This window comes from Diadema antillarum, unplaced genomic scaffold (genome assembly GCF_040938485.1).
Source record: "Diadema antillarum isolate AM-2024a unplaced genomic scaffold, OU_Dant_1.0 scf00000197, whole genome shotgun sequence".
In the NCBI taxonomy this organism is placed as follows: domain Eukaryota; kingdom Metazoa; phylum Echinodermata; class Echinoidea; order Diadematoida; family Diadematidae; genus Diadema; species Diadema antillarum.
The window spans coordinates 128,457-145,588 of NW_027271086.1; the positions used below are offsets into that span (position 1 = coordinate 128,457).

Genomic DNA, 17,132 nt, shown 5'->3' on the forward strand with positions numbered 1-17,132 from the left:
GTAACGATACAGTGTACGAGAGAAAATAAAAATATGTCGGCTTAAAGTTGGTTCACCATCAAAATAAAAAATCGACAACATCTGACTAATTTGAATGAAAAATTCATGAAATTGTGTGAACAAAGACGAATTTGATCTTCACATTCTGCGATCCGTCAGCGGGAGGGACGAATTTGAATCAGTGACAACTGACGATTTTGAATGCTATGTCTTCGAAAATGTTTGACGAAAAACGAATTACAATGACAATTGACAAAATTGAAGTTAGAATTTGCGTTCCACCTGCTTCTCGGGACGAAAATGAATAATAAATCTTCGAAATTGAATGACAAAAGTGCGAAAATGGATGGGAAAACCTATATTCGTATCCATTCGTCCAACTGCTGCTCTTCAAAACATGCTACCAATTACCTGAAACAAGACCATAGTTCACAAATTCTCCGCCTTATCTAACAGTCAAAAATGTAGTGTGACTAATAAACGCAGTGTAGTTATTAACAAAATTACGGAAAAAAATGGCGTTGTAACTCTTTCTGGAAATATCCGTCTCCCTCTTTCCATGCCATTCGTCTTCACAGTTATTGTGAAAAAAAAAATGCTATCAAAGAGATTCACACCGAAAACAACAAAACTGGAGTGAGATCAGGACGATCGGTAATCAGAATTGCTAATAGACTCATCACCCTCCTCACGCACGAGTGAGGTTATGGAGCTACAACACGGGGGGACGAATACAATCTCACACGCTGAATCAAAGACGAGCAAATATTCGGCGTGTTTGCTCGCGACAAACCGTGGTCACGACATCACTGAGTGATCGGGGACCGTATTGGCTCAGGGCCTTGACCAGAACGGCGTGGTATCACACAAGTGCCCCGCCCACAGCCGGGCGTCGGTATTATGACTCCCCAACCCCCCCCCCCCCCACCCCCACCCCATGCTAATGAGACTGCGCAGACAAACTATTGAGAACCGCGAGCATAGACCTCAACAGAATGAATGGACTGAAGTTAGGGTTAAAAGAATGAGGTTAGGGCATCACTTCGTCCGTGGTTCGTCGGAGTAACCGGAGGCAGGGCAGTCGGAGCTGTCGTCGTCAGAGGTGCCCATCTTGGAGTAATCTTACTCAGACTCCTTCATTCATTCCATTTCTTGGCTCATTACTTCATCTTTTCCAACGAGGGACAACTGTCTCTATAAACCTCAAGTACAATATGTCATCAGACAGTATATCTACCATCGAAGTCTCCTATATCCTCAATGGGGGGCAGGCTCACACCTCCAAATCGTCTGTCACACCGTCTAGACTCTCTCGCCGAGGTAAGTCTTTACCATTAACGCGCTATTCCACAACATGGTGACGTTGACTTAAAACATTAGGGAAAGTGAAATAAAAGGAACATAATACTCGTATTCTATTAAAATAACACATTAATGTTTTGATGACATTTCATGTTTTCAGTTTTGAGCCGATAATTGAGAAACATGATATAACCCTTTAAGTTCTGATTGATTGTTATCATTTGTCAAAGCCAATTTGAAGTTGGTCTTGTAACTAGGCCACTTCCTTAGACATGACTGCAACTTAAAAAAAAAAAACTTTGGTGAGCGGTATCACTGAAAAACAGTTGAAAGTATGTTGTCTTTATGAACAGAATTCAAATTCGTCTCTCTATCAGCAAAATGTTCCATCACCCCATTGCTTTTGCACAACCGGTCCTGTTAACACCTGCAAATGCGAGCCCGAAACTGCGGTGAAACCTTTCAGCGACATAGTAGTATCTGAATTCGGCTGCTACTGAAACCTTTAGTGGTATTCTTGCCCTCAGGCGTACCGGGGTTGAGTGTAAATAGAAGCTTATTTCAGCAGTACATACACCAGTGTCCACTAGGATTCATTTTCATTATATATATATATATATATATATATATATATATATAGACTGTATATATATATATATTTTTTTTTTTTTTTTTGGAAGGCAGTGAATATCCGAATAACATGTTTTAAAGTTGGTGTATAATTATAAACGGGTAAGCCTCTAAATATTGCGCTGCATGACGAGAGAAGGAAACATAAGTTCTGCGAATTTTGTCCAGCTTACCCTTGCTGCAAGACATCTACTCGTCTTGCAGTGAAAGATAACACTCATTATGCAGTGGTTAATCTTGTACAAATATCAATGCATTTATTTCCATAGATCCTAAACCATAGAAAACTATAATTTACACCATCACAAGTACATTTTCACGTTGCCCGCGATGCAGCTTAATGCATATTGATATCTACTTTAGAGTGCATATGATAGAAGAAGAAGAAGAAGAAGAAGAAGAAGAAGAAGAAGAAGAAGAAGAAAAAGAAAAAGAAGGAGGAGGAGGAGGAGGAGGAGGAGACGAGAAAATTCTTTGTCCCGAGTTTTGTTTCGACTATGCAATTACATCTTTATACGCTGAGAATGCATTCTTGTTCTAGGAATAGAATGATGACGTTATCATAGTAAACTCCACGCTGAACATATTGTTGACGGTTGATTGTATTGACAATCAGTATTTACCTACCGTATTTATGATTATATGATTATCATAATCATTAACAATATCATCGTTAACATCATCATTATCATTGTCATAGTCATCGTCACGAGATAAGGTGGAGGACGAAAATCGAAGGCAATTGCACAGAGTCAATGACTGATGAGGTGTATCACCTAGTAGCTGTAAAAATGTCCTTCAAATGGAAAATACTTTTAGAATAATCAGAATAACGCACTGATGCACCAATCCAATTTCGTGTTCTGTTGTCGCATGCAATCCGGAACGAGCTCTTTAGAACGTATTCATGCTCTATTTCGCTATACAAATGCTGCCCTATTCATCCCGCGTGCCCTGTGTTCCCACTAACCACCACCACCACCACCACCATAACCAAACTCACTGAGCATGCTGAGTAAGCGTTGAAATAACTCTTTAAAGGTCCTGTTAACCTTTGGGAGCAGTGATTTAAAAAAATGTTCAAGATATCACATTTGATGCATATGTGCCGGTCTGTTGTACCATAAAACATCCTACCGAAAAAAAAAATTCGCAATAAAACCTAGAATACAAAGAAATATCAGGGTGGTTTTTTTCTCAATAAACCATAACTGTAGACAGTTTAGTCTGGGAACATTTTTATTACAACTATTGCTCCCATTTTGTGCATTTAAAAATACTTAACATCGGTTATACGGATTCAAATTTTTACAGTGGTTGTTTCTATCCCTAACTCACATTTGAGAACTATTTTGAAGCACTGAAGCTGGGTTTTTGTTTCATCTGCAAATGGTAACATATGCCTTTAAGACCTAGATGCATTTCCTGTCACCTCCATTTATTGCTGTCTCAAGAGGTTTCGATGACTTTCTTTTTCAATAAATTATTAATTTCAATGTGTCCAGGTTAGCATGCCTGTACAGTGTCATGGCGTTCGTTAACGGCCCGTTAATGACCGCCGCGACACTGTACAGGCATGGAAACATTGAACTGCACATTACTTGAATATGAGACCATTCTGAAGCAAATAATTTTCACACAACAATATATATATAATGTACTCTTAAATGAATCCCACAAGGATTGGAACAATCATCCCCCAGCATTCCCACTGATTCTCACTGATCAGTTACTAGCCATCCCCTTTAAAAACAAACAGTTCTAATAATCTTTTTCTACAATTCCTATTGGTAGTAGGACGACTAAGATTTGATCAGAAACAGAAATACTTCACTCAGAAATGGATGAATACGAGACAATAAGGTTGACGAAACTAAAATTTGATAATCCATGATGTACCGACAAAGATAGCAATGACGACCTAGTCACGGCCATCAATGATGACAAGCAAAATAGGCGACTAAAAAGTATAGTACGAGAACACGATGAATGAAAAATGAAGGAAGGAAAAGGAAAACAAGAAGAAGAAGAAAGAGGGGAAATGTGATGAGGAAGAAGAAACTGCTACTAATGGTGATGATGATGATGATGATGCCGATGACGATAGATAAGTAGCTGACTGTACCAAAATCTGACGTTTCCACACATGCTATTGCTTATACTCTTCGGTTTGATAAACAAAAGTTAAAGGAATGTACTCGGAAACGTGCCCCCACCTCGAAATTGTCTCTTCTTGGGATGATCACCAACATCACAACTTTGAGTTTCAATTCTTAATCAATATTCCGCTAAACTGAATAAAAGAATAACAACATAATTATACAAATTCATGAATTTCTTCCGTCGAGATGTTTTCATTGCAACTGATTGACAAATTGCCCTACATCGACGTCGATGTAGGGCAATTTGTCAATCAGTTGCAACATAATTATAGTCTTCAATACTGTAGTTTCATCTGATTATCGTACTACAAAGGAGAAGGTTTGTAGTTGCCGACTTGCCCGTTACTAAGTGGCAAGATTGACACATTGTCTGTCTACGAACATGATACTGTCACGCCTAAATCATCAGTGCTAAAACATGCATGACGACTGGACATCTATAGCATACCTCATGAAACCGCGTGTGTTACACGTGATTCCAGCAGAAAAGCTTTCTGATACGTCAATCTCATGGCCCATATCACCCCCCCCCCCCCTCCTAGTTTGTTCAAGAGATTACAACACAGGGCTAGAATGACGTCACGCGTCCATTGTCCAATCGGAAAAAGGTGTCCTTTAGAGACGGCATCGCGCCGTTTACTTCGCGTTTCTGTAGCCCAAGGGTGGAAAGTCAGAACTTAGTCGCTTTCCTCTTGTTCTTCGATCTCCGAATCCCTATTAGGGACGTAGTCTAAAAGCAGGGAAAGAGCGCGACAGTACATTATTTTTCGATCTATATATGTGATTACAGACATCTCTTGAAACATTCCAAATGAATAATGGAATATTCCAACCGAGACAGGAAATCAAGAAATGACGTCACATACCTTCGTCTGCGTTCCTGGCTGGTGTCTACACGAATTCCATAGATGCGGAAGAGGCAACGAAGGACAAGGTACATTATTTGCCTTGTTGCTATGTGCCCGCCTTCTTAAAGAGAAGGTCCCAGCGAGGCTTGCTCACAAACCCACAAAATAAAGAAAGCCCTCAAAATAAGCAAAAGGGGACATTCAAATGCTAATTTCTGTGTTTAGGTTGACATAATTGGAATTTACTTAACGGAAACACTTTCCTTTAGTATGATAGAAATAGACTCAGGGGGGGGGGGGAGAAGGAGAGAGGGAGAGAGAGAATGAAACAGTGATGTAACTACATGACTTGCAGTTTTCATAGCAGTGTGGCAAAAAATGAGCAAAACTCAAATAGATTGACCTACGTTGTGACCTAAAGCTTTTGTCAAGGTATGCACAAGGTTTAAGATTAATGAACAGAATGCGAGCTACGTGGAAGCTACCATCATACTTTTTACTAGTATTTCTTAGGTGGTATGACTAAAACTGACATGCTCACTCATAGATTCTGTGAAAAATTGAAACTAATTTCTGTTACAACATACGGAAATCATTTCGGAGGGTCCCCATTAGCTGCAGGGATGAATAGATCGGGTTGTACCTGCTAAACTAAATGCGATGTTGTAATTGTCGCGGTCTCGACAAAATAGCGAGAGGACGCAATAATCCACTTATTTGATACATGAAAATCTTATGATACCAGTGCTTTTAAGAAAGGTTCTTTTCGCTTTTTGTTACAGTTTCGAATGATACTTTACTAGCAAAGCGTGAAATCACAGTGGGAAACATTATTCCATGTAGTATATTGATTTCTTTCCGCGTTCCACAGGGAAACAAAACCTTGGAATCACACAATAACCTACTTTGCCCTCAAATAGAAGGTTATACTATTTTGTTTCTTCTTTGCAGCCGTTTGTAGCTAATACTGAAGAGAGACTATACTACATAATAGGCTTAGATAAACAGGCAAGATAGGCAGATAAAATCGATAGATAGATAGATAGATAGATAGATAGATAGGTAGATAGATAGATAGACAGATAGGTATATAGATCAGATCATAGATAGATAGAATGATAGATAGATAGATAGATAGATAGATAGATAGATAGATAGATAGAATGATAGATAGATAGATAGATAGATAGATAGATAGATAGATAGATAGATGGAGCTCGAATTCTTAGATAAATAGAAGGAATGGCACAAAAAATGCATTGATTATCTATTGGTATCTTCAAATTTATAAAAACATATTTTAATCACTCTACGTGTGGTAAGAACTTGAGTAAGAGGGGTATTATATCACAATTACCCTAGGTCCTTGGAGAAAATAAGACCGGAGCAATTGTCGCAGGAGCAAATGTCGTGTCACTATACTTTTCTAACACCGTTAATTCTGTGGTTCGATATCTCTGGCGAGACGTTTATGACACTTTTCTTTTCTTTTCTTTTTTTTAGGTAGTTCACCTAGGGAATCTGTATTCCCGAAACAAATTTTCATTGTTCTCCTCTAATGTTCCGGATAAATTCAGAAAAATAAAAATTTCTTTCTACGCGTTCGTGACTTGTAGAGCTATACGATTAATAATTGTAATGGCGCTCTGCACATTGCAAATATATATATATGCGACGATTGAAAATTTATTGACATTGTGTTCGACTAAGGAGGTGTGATACTTGGTTGTTGGTATTATGCCACGCCACCTTAACTTCTTTGCAAAAGAATAAATGACGTATAACGGGAAAACAAACAAAACAAAATGAGACAACTTCTTTGGCCGGAAGTCATTTTACACGGGTTACACACTTAGCACACTTAATGCAAACTCGATTAAGTGAATGGAGTGACTGTTGGTCCTTATTGATTTTCTGGGCAGTTGTACTAGAGCTCTGATTGAGAACGTAGTTGGGCAAACATTGAACTCGATAAACATCTCGTGCCCCTCTCATGGTCGAACTTGAAGCATTTTTCGCGTAAAATATTACGTAAAAGAGGTTTGCGGAAGGCGGATGCGACAAGGTCGTGGCGCACCTTACGGCGTACACGCCGGGTTACTCAGAGCAAGGCGGGGGAGTTACGCAACGCTCACAAGCAAGGGCAACATTCCTTACCTTTGCACAAGAAACCAACCTGAAGGGGATTTTCAATGGCAAATTTACCCACGTTACAGTCATCGTCAGGTGCGACTGCAAAGTTGTGTCTGAGATATCTGATCATTGAATTATCTTTCTCTGTTTACTTCTTGGTCCCACTTTATACCTCCACATAAGTTTGACCCTGATTTGGTGATGGATAAAAAAAAGTTATCATGGTGGCATATTAATACTAGCGTAACTGTCTCTTCCTGCCCATTACGTATGAAGCACAGCGATAACGTGAACGACATCGCTTCCGAGCACGATAAGTGAAAGATAGATGATGGGGGATTATTTATGCTGCGATGGCGCGACATTGCTTCAGAAATCCGATTCATTGTCTGCTTTGATAGTTGCTTCGTCTAATTCTCTTCAACGGTGACGATCGCATTGAACAACATTCTTTCTTCATGCATAAACTATATTTTAAGGTTATAGCTCATGATGGAGTTATACCTCTTTGGAGTAACTCTATGACGTCTAAAGAAAGGGAGGGAACTATATGTGAGTTAACGACAAAAGGTCAGTGTGGACATGTGATCACCACGAGCTAATTAGCTAAATGATAATAACGGCTGAAGAGCAAACCCCAGACTACTTTTCGTTTTAGTGCAAACGGCTGTGTGATATAGTTTTCTTATACACTTGCCGATAAGAAGAAAAATGTCGCGTATCTATACAAGAGTAACATCGTTTGTCTGCTGTATATTACTGTGCATAAAGATTGTGTAAGGGCGTTTTTTTTCATACGTTGTATTGAGAGACACATTAGAACCAAAACCGTGCGATTGTAATCATTTAAGTGTGACGTCACAGACGAACGCGGGATAGGGGGGAGGGATTGATGTAATGTTGGGCGTGTTGCTTTATTGTAACGTTTTTACATCAGTATCATAGAGAACACACACACACATATTTGAATATTATGTTCGACTGCTTTTTAACTTACTGTTCAGGGCCCTGTTTCATACAGCTGTTCGTAAAGACAGTTTAGCATGACTTTACGAAAGACTGGAATATGAAGTACCAATATGCGTGTCCATTTGTTTTCTTTAGTACGACTGTATATGTCAATATCTAATTTACATTGGGGCAAACATATTTTCAGCTAAAAACGTATGCTAACATGGAAGAATTATCATTATCATCTGCAAATTTCAACTTCAGAAATTGAAATTAACAATGACTATAGAAAGCCCACTTGGCTTGGCATATTTAAGTCGTTCGTAAAGTCGTGTGTAACCGCGCGAACAGCTTGATGAAACAGGGTCCAGGTATATCAAAATTCTTAACTTCATCAAATCTGAACTGCAATATTTTCCAAAGTATGATGTCACGTTAGTGGTGACTTAGAAAACATGTTATTAGCGTGTTGAAAAAAACCCGAATTCTTCGTCGCACGCATGGGCTGAAATTAACAGTATTTTTTTTTTTATCATTGCCATCCTCCTATTAATCAGGCTATTGATTTATCTATGTATTAACTAGTTTGTTCTCTATTTGCTAGTCACGGCCTAGTTTTATATCTCCAAGAATGAAAAGTATTGCAAATACCATGGGCATGACCTTTTATGCGCTAATAATTTTTGTCCCAATATTTTCGATTGTTTGTTTGTGGTTTTTGTTTTAGAATGAGAGAGAGAGGGGCGTGGGAACATGGAAATTACGTTACCACCAGTAGGATTGGATTCATCAATATCCCCATATTTTCCTATTTTCCCCTCTTTGAAACTCATCTTCTGCTGGCCTGTGGTATCTGTACAGGATCTATCCTCCTCAGAGCTTAGGAATGCGGTATATCCTGAAGACAAACAATCACCTTTGCAGTTTGCTTTACCCTTTTTTAAGTTCAGCACACTTGTCTCCCAGTCATACAATCAGTTATACTATAGGAGGACACGTGTCCTTCGTGTGTTACAGCATGGAACTATGGAGCTGCAGCTCCACGATTACATGACCTAACAGTGAATTCCCCTTCAAGGTATGGGCCTATAAGCAGCATTGTATAACAGTACATATACACAGACCGGATTGTTGGGTACGAAGAATTAAATAATAAATGTAGATGCAAACGTAACTCAATAAAAGATAACGTTTATCATCAATTTGGATCTCTTAAAGAAACCGTTTTAGATGTTATTTAGCAACACGCAACCGAATGACGTTACAAATTGAATGAAACAATAATGCTTATAAATGAAACAAACAAAACCAGGAGCCTATGTATTTAACTCTATACCCTTGAAATTAGCGAGGACATGCGAAAAAAAAATACGCGACTCATGCTCTCATTACACTATGTGATATTTTCAGGAAATTTCATGTAAAACTGTCTGATACAGGGGTGTTTACAAAGTCAGGGCCCCCAATTCTATTGCGAGAGCGAACTTCGATGTCAAAATATATTTTATTCTGTCACTATTCACGCTGCCACATTTTCCAGTACAGTGCACATAGCTTTTATCTGATACCACCTCATAAAAGAATGAAAAAAAAAAAGCCCAGAAAATAAAAGAGAGAGGAGGAGGGTAGGGGAGAATTCAAAGTTATGGAGACAGACCCAAAGAAAAAAAAATAGTACTTATTGTGCGGTCGTCTGTTTGTCAACGTAATGGACTCACTGCAGGTATCATAGGTTCAATAACGTCCCTGCGTGGACGAACAAAAATCACCGTGGGAAAAGGATCACTCCTTAATGCACTGAACTTTTCTTCCTCCATATACGAAAGACAAGACAAGTGTAGAGAAGAATCTTTAACATGATCCACTTCGTAGGACGAAGAGTGAACGTGCTATTCTTTCCACTTTCGCTAATACCCCTTTTTGTCCTTCACATATAGGAACAGACAAAATGTTGACTGAAAAGGGAAGCCCTATCGCCCTCGAAACCTTTTGCGCTCCTCAAAAACCCCCTGTACACACATACGCACAAACCTAAATTCGCACACAAGCACACAAACGCGGCACAAATCACTTTGGTCCCCGACATCAACGAGCGATACATACTTAAAGGGATCGTGTAGTTTTGGTTGAGACCTAACTTCAGGTTCTAGTCATTTTGGGGTGAGATGATTGGAAATCTCTTATAAAATATGAAAGGACATGTAATTTCAAGTGGAATTCAACAATATTTTATTTGATGGAAATGGCTGAGATAACCAAAAAGAGCGATCGTACTAAAAGGTGGGACCCACCTTTTATTACGATCGCTTTGTTTTACATTGTTTTGGGATGTTTCAGCCCTTCCAAAACCGATTTCCATCATTTAAACGTTGAAGTCCTCTTACAATGGTATGTTCTATACACTATTTCATAAGTGGTTTTTTGGTATCTCACAAAAAGAGAAAAGCCCAATCCTCATCTCCATCAATACTACACTATCTCTTTAACAGCCAACTTAATTGTTGCTGACACATGTAACATAATGATACCATACAAAATTGTTTAAAGCATATGAGGACCTCCATCCGGCCCCTGATAATAAACAATATCCTACAACATTTTAAATGAAGTTTCAGACGTTGATGTTTCAGTAATGAGCTGATGTTGCAGCTCACTTTGTTTCCTTTTTCTATGGTGATAATAATTACTCTACACTGAGGTTTCGATTCATTTGATTTGAGCATCTGTGTAGGGTCCAGCTTTACAAGTAAACATGATTAAAATTGCCTACAGTGAGAGCTTGGAACCATGTGTAAAGAAGTGTACTATCGACAATGTAGAATCTCGCAGGAAACCTGTTAAATCTTACAATCTGCAATAGTGTTTGTGTAGTAGTGATGAACGTGATAAGCATGTTGAATGTTGCAATGATTAAGATTTGACGATTCTAATCAAAGAGGAATTATTGGTGTGATTTTTTTTTTTCCGAAGAAGACGTACATCTTCGCTAATCGAATGATAATAATGGAGTTTCCTATTTCTTTTTCTTCTCCTTTTAGATCTGAAGCGATGGCGCCTATCAGAGAAAAACAAAATTCAACTTCTGGGTCTGTTTTTTGCTGGAGTTCTGGCCTACTTTAATGGACAGCTGTTCTTCGGCGAAACGACGACGTACTTACTCCTTTTCAGTCGAGGTATTAAATTCAGCATCTTTTTTTTTTTCAACACTGTTGAAAGGCCGAAAGTATTTCTGTGCATCTGCCTCTTATTACCCCCCCCCCCCGTCTCTCTTTCTCCCATTCTAGAAACAAAACAAAACAAAACAAAATCAAAAACAAAAACAAAAACCCAGCAACAAATTATATCTTTCTTTCATTTAACTAGTTATAACATTATACTTCATTAATTCATTAATTATGTATATAGCACAAGACATGTGTTTCAATGACAGGTCTGTGAAATATGCCGGTTCTACAAGTAAGAGTTCTGTTTCGGTCCCATCATCTACGGACTTATCCTGTCATTTAATTATCCTGTCCTTTACGTATAGGTACATGATACCTTAAAAAGAGATGAAAGAATGTATCATTGGCGGTTTAGCGTACACCCATCCGCACAGATGCGTAAAAACTAATCAACATCAAAATCCCGACAAATGACTGGTACACTGCATGCTATAAGCTCAGTCTTAGAGGAATACATATGTGTCATTGACTAATTCTCCCGATGTTTCTTTATTACTCTCCTAGCGGTCGGTGTAATGGTATCGCTGCTGGGCGTGGTTATTTCACTCCACATCTCCATATCAGTGGCGCCACACTGCACCCCAGCCCACATCATGGTGATCCAGTACATCTTCTACCAAATCAATAACATGATGGGGCTCTACTACCGCATGAGGATGGAGCAAGACAGCAGGGATTGCGCGGGGAGCCAAGAACGATTCCTCCTGCGGCAGATGAAGTTGCGCGGCCAGTGCGAGTACGGAAGAGACCACCACTTCAACTCCGTCAAATCCGTAGCGGACTTCAGATCGCGACATCCGCTGACGGGCTTCGCACACTACGAGAAGTACATGGCACGCGCAGCTGCCGGAGAGCCGAACGTAGTGATTCCGGGAGTTCCTTCGAGACTGGGAATCACTTCCGGCACGACAGGGAAGCCGAAGTTGATAGCCATCTCGAAGGAGCGGAACGTCGCCTTCTTGTTTAAGATTATGCCTTCAATATTTCGGATGGTCTACCGCGAGCTCACGCCCCTCTTGAGTCCAGTCCAAAAGAAGTGTCTGCTCTACGTTCACCACGACGCTCCCAAGTCAGAAGGAGGTATCCCCATAGGACCTACCACGATGCTCGTGCTTCCAGACATTCTCCACAGGATACAATTCAGTACGCCACCTGCAGGGATGCGGCTTACCAACGAGCGCCAGGCGCTGTACATCCACGCCCTTTTCGCGCTTCGAGACCGTTGCATAGGCAACCTTGGTGGCATCTTCTGCTCCACGATGTTCACCTTCTTCCAGAGCCTTGAAGCGGACTGGTGCAGCCTGGTCAATGACCTCAGACACGGACGCATAGCCTCGCACATCGGCCTCGATGACGACGTGCAAGCCCAACTGGAATCGGAGTTGGATCCTGAGCCGGAGAGGGCTGACGAATTGGAGAGGGAATTCAGGAAGGGGTTCGAGGGAATCGCTCGTCGCATCTGGCCTCACCTGCACGCTGTCTGGGCCGTCGCCACGGGCGCCATGGTTGTGTACGCTCGGCGACTGGAGGCAAAATATACCAAAGGTAGATCTAATTAGTCATCAACACCCTCACAAGGTTTATCTTCATTGTAATCCCAGTAGGTCTCCTAAAATAATCATCAGGGAGTCTTTTAATTAAGCTGTTTATCACCGTATTTTTTCTCACATTACTATCATAGCAACCTCAAGACTGCCTCTCCTTTAGTTGGGCAACTGTTAAAGTTGACAATACTTATCACGTCGACGGCCAAATACCTTTGATGTGCTTGAGGGTCTGACGCTTGTAACATCAAATCCATTACTGCAAGGCAAATTGAGGACCAATAACACACAGAAGTCACAGGTTCTTGGGATTCCTATTTCCCATTTGACAGGCATTCAAATCATATCAAGTGCGTACAGTTCGACGGAGGCAACCGTGGCCGTTCTCTACCAGGCCCAAGGACTCCACTCTACCTACATGATGCTGCCGTCAGACATCTTCTGCGAATTTATTCCAGTCGAGCACAGGTGGGGCAATATGTCGTCCTCTTCCACTCTTTCCCCTTCACACTGTCATCTTCCTTATATACCATCCCCACTTCTATCTCTCATCGCTCCTTGTCCTTTCCTCACTTTATGAAATTTGGCTGCATGTACCATTTTGCAAACAATATTAAAGATGAGATTCAAAATTCGAACCAGCTACATACAATATCTACAATGCATTATAGGCCCGAATTCACGAAGGTAGTACAATCTTTGTCCATGGTTAAAAAGGGGCGGATCCAGGAATTCCGTAAAAAGGGGGCGCGTTTACAAAATTAAAGGGGGGGGGGGGGGCGCACGCACCCCTCCCCTATTTTTTTCTTTTTATTTCTTTTGTTTCAACAAAAAATAAAGGGGGGGGGGGGCGTGCGGCGGTTGCGGTCCTCCCTGGATCCGCCCGTGTCAAAGACCTTAGTTTTGTATGGGGCGCCAAGACTATAATGTCGCATGGCCTATTTCGCTACGAAATCAGTCATTTCGTCGACGAAATGTTAACATTTCGTTACGAATTAGGCCATGCCACACTTGGCGTCCAATACAAAACATGGACCTACTACACATATGGACATTCATCGCTCGTTAATTAATTCGTGCACCTGTTTCTGTCAAAAGCGTCACAAAAACGTTTTGAACATGTTTTCCTGCTTAGATCCAGTCTTGTCCACCGACAACCAGCCTGGATAAAAACCAAGACGGCGCTTTCAGAAATCTAAAAACTACATGCGCAGAAGATAATAACTCTCTTAAATCAAGAAAATGCGTGTGTACTTGTAGACTGTGTATATTGCGAAATCATCGCTGTAAAGCAATTAGATTTGCGAAATACAAGTACTTTACAAGAAAAAAAAAAGATAATTCGGTAGGTTGACTGTGCTTTGTAATCTAGTTTTCACAATCTATCGCACATTGTTTCAGAGTAAACATGGACAGTCACAACAGACGACATACTTGTCTCACTATTCAGGGACGTTACATGCGTGGCCGCACGTGTCCGCTTCAGTAATTACCAATTTTATGACACAAAAATTTGTCCTTGTTCGAGGTTTGCTGCTCCCAATCATTGGTGTTTATTCAAAGGCAGTTGGGTCTGAAAAGGTACGGTTCTTTTGTCAGCGGTGATGCACAATTACACAATCGTCATTGGCCCAACGTCTGAATGTACTCATTAAGATGCACATAATCAGGTAGCGGTGGTGATGATGGGATCAAAGAAAGACCTCCGTTCATAGTCCATTATGTGTAGTAGGTCCATGTACAAAACTACGGTTTTTGTCCATAGCTTAAGCCATGGACAAAGATTGTACCACCCTCGTGAATTCTGGCTATAGAGTTCCGACTATTGATACCAGAGAAAACCCTATCAAATATAATTTAACACAAACATCACACAATGTATAAGCAAGTACTGTCGATGTATGTACTATTTAAAGAGGAGACATATTATTCCCTTGATCCCATCTGTGCACTGTCGACGTAAGCGAGGATTGAGTTCAGAATGACGTAAAGGCAGCATAATAATATGGCTGGTGGATATCCACTCATTTGTAACACTCGACTCGGTTTTTCTTCCGAACAGCCACGAAGACCAGCCCGAAACACTGCTTGCCGAAGAGGTCGAGGTGGGACAATGCTACGAACTCGTCATGACTACAGTGGATGCCCTCTATCGGTACAGAAATGGTGACGTCATCAGGATCACCAAATTCCACAACAAAACGCCAATCTTCGAATTCCAGTACAGGTACATTGTCATCTATTGCAGAAGTGCAAGGAGACCTTCTTTTCATTCATTCATATACCTTCATTCATATACCAAGGTATTTTATTTTTTAACTGACGTAATTCATGGTAGGACGACGTTAAGACGGTAAACTGGATCGGAAAGCTTTCGAGGAGGCAGGAGATGACATCCGGATAGTAATCGTACATGAAACTTTGAATTCACGTTTGCTTTAAATAATGCGATAAACCCCTTAATTTCAGAACTGGTGAGGTGCTCAACGTCCGGTGCGAGAAGACGCCGGAAGCATCAATAGCGAGTGCAATCCACGCGACGATCCAGGCATGGGGTGACCTCAGTCTCGTTGACTTCTCGGCTGCTGAAAGTCCCATCTACGAGGAGGCCCTCGGTAATAATTAAGTGATCTCAACCCCGCCCCCCCCCCCCCCCCCTGCATTTGGAAAACTGTTTTTGTTTGTTTGTTTGTTTGTTTGTTTGCTTGTTTGCTTGTTTGTTTGTTTTAGTCTGTTTAAAACAAAACATATGCTCGGACTGGGTTATCAACTATCATATAATTGGTTGGTGCTTTTCAGTCTTTGCTGTGATATACGCTGAGAAGGAAGATGAATCGATTAAAACCGTTGCAAAACATTTTCCACAGACCTCAATTTCTACCAAAGGGAAAATATTAATATGGCAATGCTAGCACCTATGCACGTGATAGGACCCTCTACTTTGTCGCTTCACATGTTCAGAAATAAGTTGATGCATGCTCCTCGTTTCATACCTTACGTTTAAGATGGCCTCCCTAGATGTTGACCTAAGGTTTTCGATCATAAAATGATGTCTATCTTTGTCTTCGTTATAGATATTACGAAGTGGAGCTCCTTTGGGTACTACGTAATCTTCATTGAAGTGGAAGACCCTTTCGTTAAGTTTGGAAAAGGCATGAAGAAACGAGAACAGGTATTTATCTGTCATCTGTAAGACTTTTAATCCACAACCTCTCTCATAAAAGTAACTTTGGTAACTGATACCTCAGTAGCCATTGTCTCCTGAACACTGATTTAAATGTCTTTTCACTTTTCGCTCATTTCACTCCTAGGGAAAGAAATACACATTTAAAGGTAGTTGTTGCTATACTCAAGGAAGTCTCCACAAAACGTGAGATACGTTCTGTATGTATGGTTGGGGAACAGCTTCCCGTTTGTTATAAAAAATGAGTAAAATGTAAATGTTCTCAAACATGAAAACAATGAATTAACATCTGATGCTACAAAGGTTACAATAATGATGGTGATGATAATACACATTGGGGCTATCGACTTCTCAGCGCTTGCTATAGACACGGCTGCGGCCGACTAGTCATTTTAACAAAAGAAATGAATTCTGTATCCGCCCTTTGCAGTTTGCTGCTGATCTTGAGGCTAACCTCCGGGTGTCTGCCCATCGATACAACTACTATCGGGCGAACAATGCGATCGATCCTGTGAAGGTGATCTTCCTTCAACCGGAAGGAGTCAACGACCTGCGGAAGTACATCCTGGAACGCTCCACGGCCCACAGCCAGCAGCTGAAGCTCCCTCACAAACTGCGCAAAACCGAATGGATCCGCGTGCTTTGTGATCGCGAACTTCCCTTGGAGTAAACGGCAGGAATGCCTTTGAATGTCATTCCCGGCGCCAGAGTTCCTACACACGTTTTGACGAAAATGCGCATAGTTGTCTGACGATGTAAACGCAATTCCACATTTCGAAACATAGGATTCCGAAATGTGCAGTTGCAATGCCAATTCTACACGCGATATCCACAATGTACATTCAAAACATGGTGAGGAATTCCATTAAATCCGTTGTTACACGACATTCTTCCTACCCTGGGCTTCCTACATAGAAGATCCAATCGCTATTTGAGAATGCGCCAAAAAAGTTCAGGTGGATATAGCTGCAGCCACGTCAAAGTCGAAGAATTGACCACGCCCTACACACGGCGCCATACTACAGTACCTTGGGACAGAAAGTTTGTCCTGTTCACTGCCCCATGACCGACATAGACATAGGCCTACACTTCGTTGAAGTCTTCCAAACTACACGTTTTGTAGCTTTCATTAGCACTGGTGCTAGGAACATCCG

General features: G+C 40.8%; 1 protein-coding gene across 1 annotated transcript; it reads left to right on the top strand.

Annotated features, from left to right (window-relative positions):
* The first annotated feature begins 1,214 nt into the window (after positions 1–1,214).
* Positions 1,215–16,648, top strand: LOC139723661 (uncharacterized). Its single transcript, XM_071634887.1, has 8 exons — positions 1,215–1,320; positions 11,065–11,199; positions 11,755–12,795; positions 13,127–13,262; positions 14,857–15,021; positions 15,264–15,409; positions 15,869–15,966; positions 16,409–16,648. Exons 1-8 carry the CDS (start codon positions 1,215–1,217, stop codon positions 16,646–16,648), a joined length of 2,067 nt encoding a protein of 688 aa, XP_071490988.1.
* The last annotated feature ends 484 nt before the right edge of the window (positions 16,649–17,132 follow it).

Coding starts and splice junctions, on each gene's coding strand:
- LOC139723661 (XM_071634887.1), top strand. CDS start 1,215: ATGTCATCAGACAGTATATCTACCATCGAAGTCTCCTATATCCTCAAT. Junction 13,263..14,856: donor TTTATTCCAGTCGAGCACAG/GTGGGGCAATAT, acceptor TCTTCCGAACAG/CCACGAAGACCAGCCCGAAA. Junction 15,022..15,263: donor ATCTTCGAATTCCAGTACAG/GTACATTGTCAT, acceptor CCTTAATTTCAG/AACTGGTGAGGTGCTCAACG.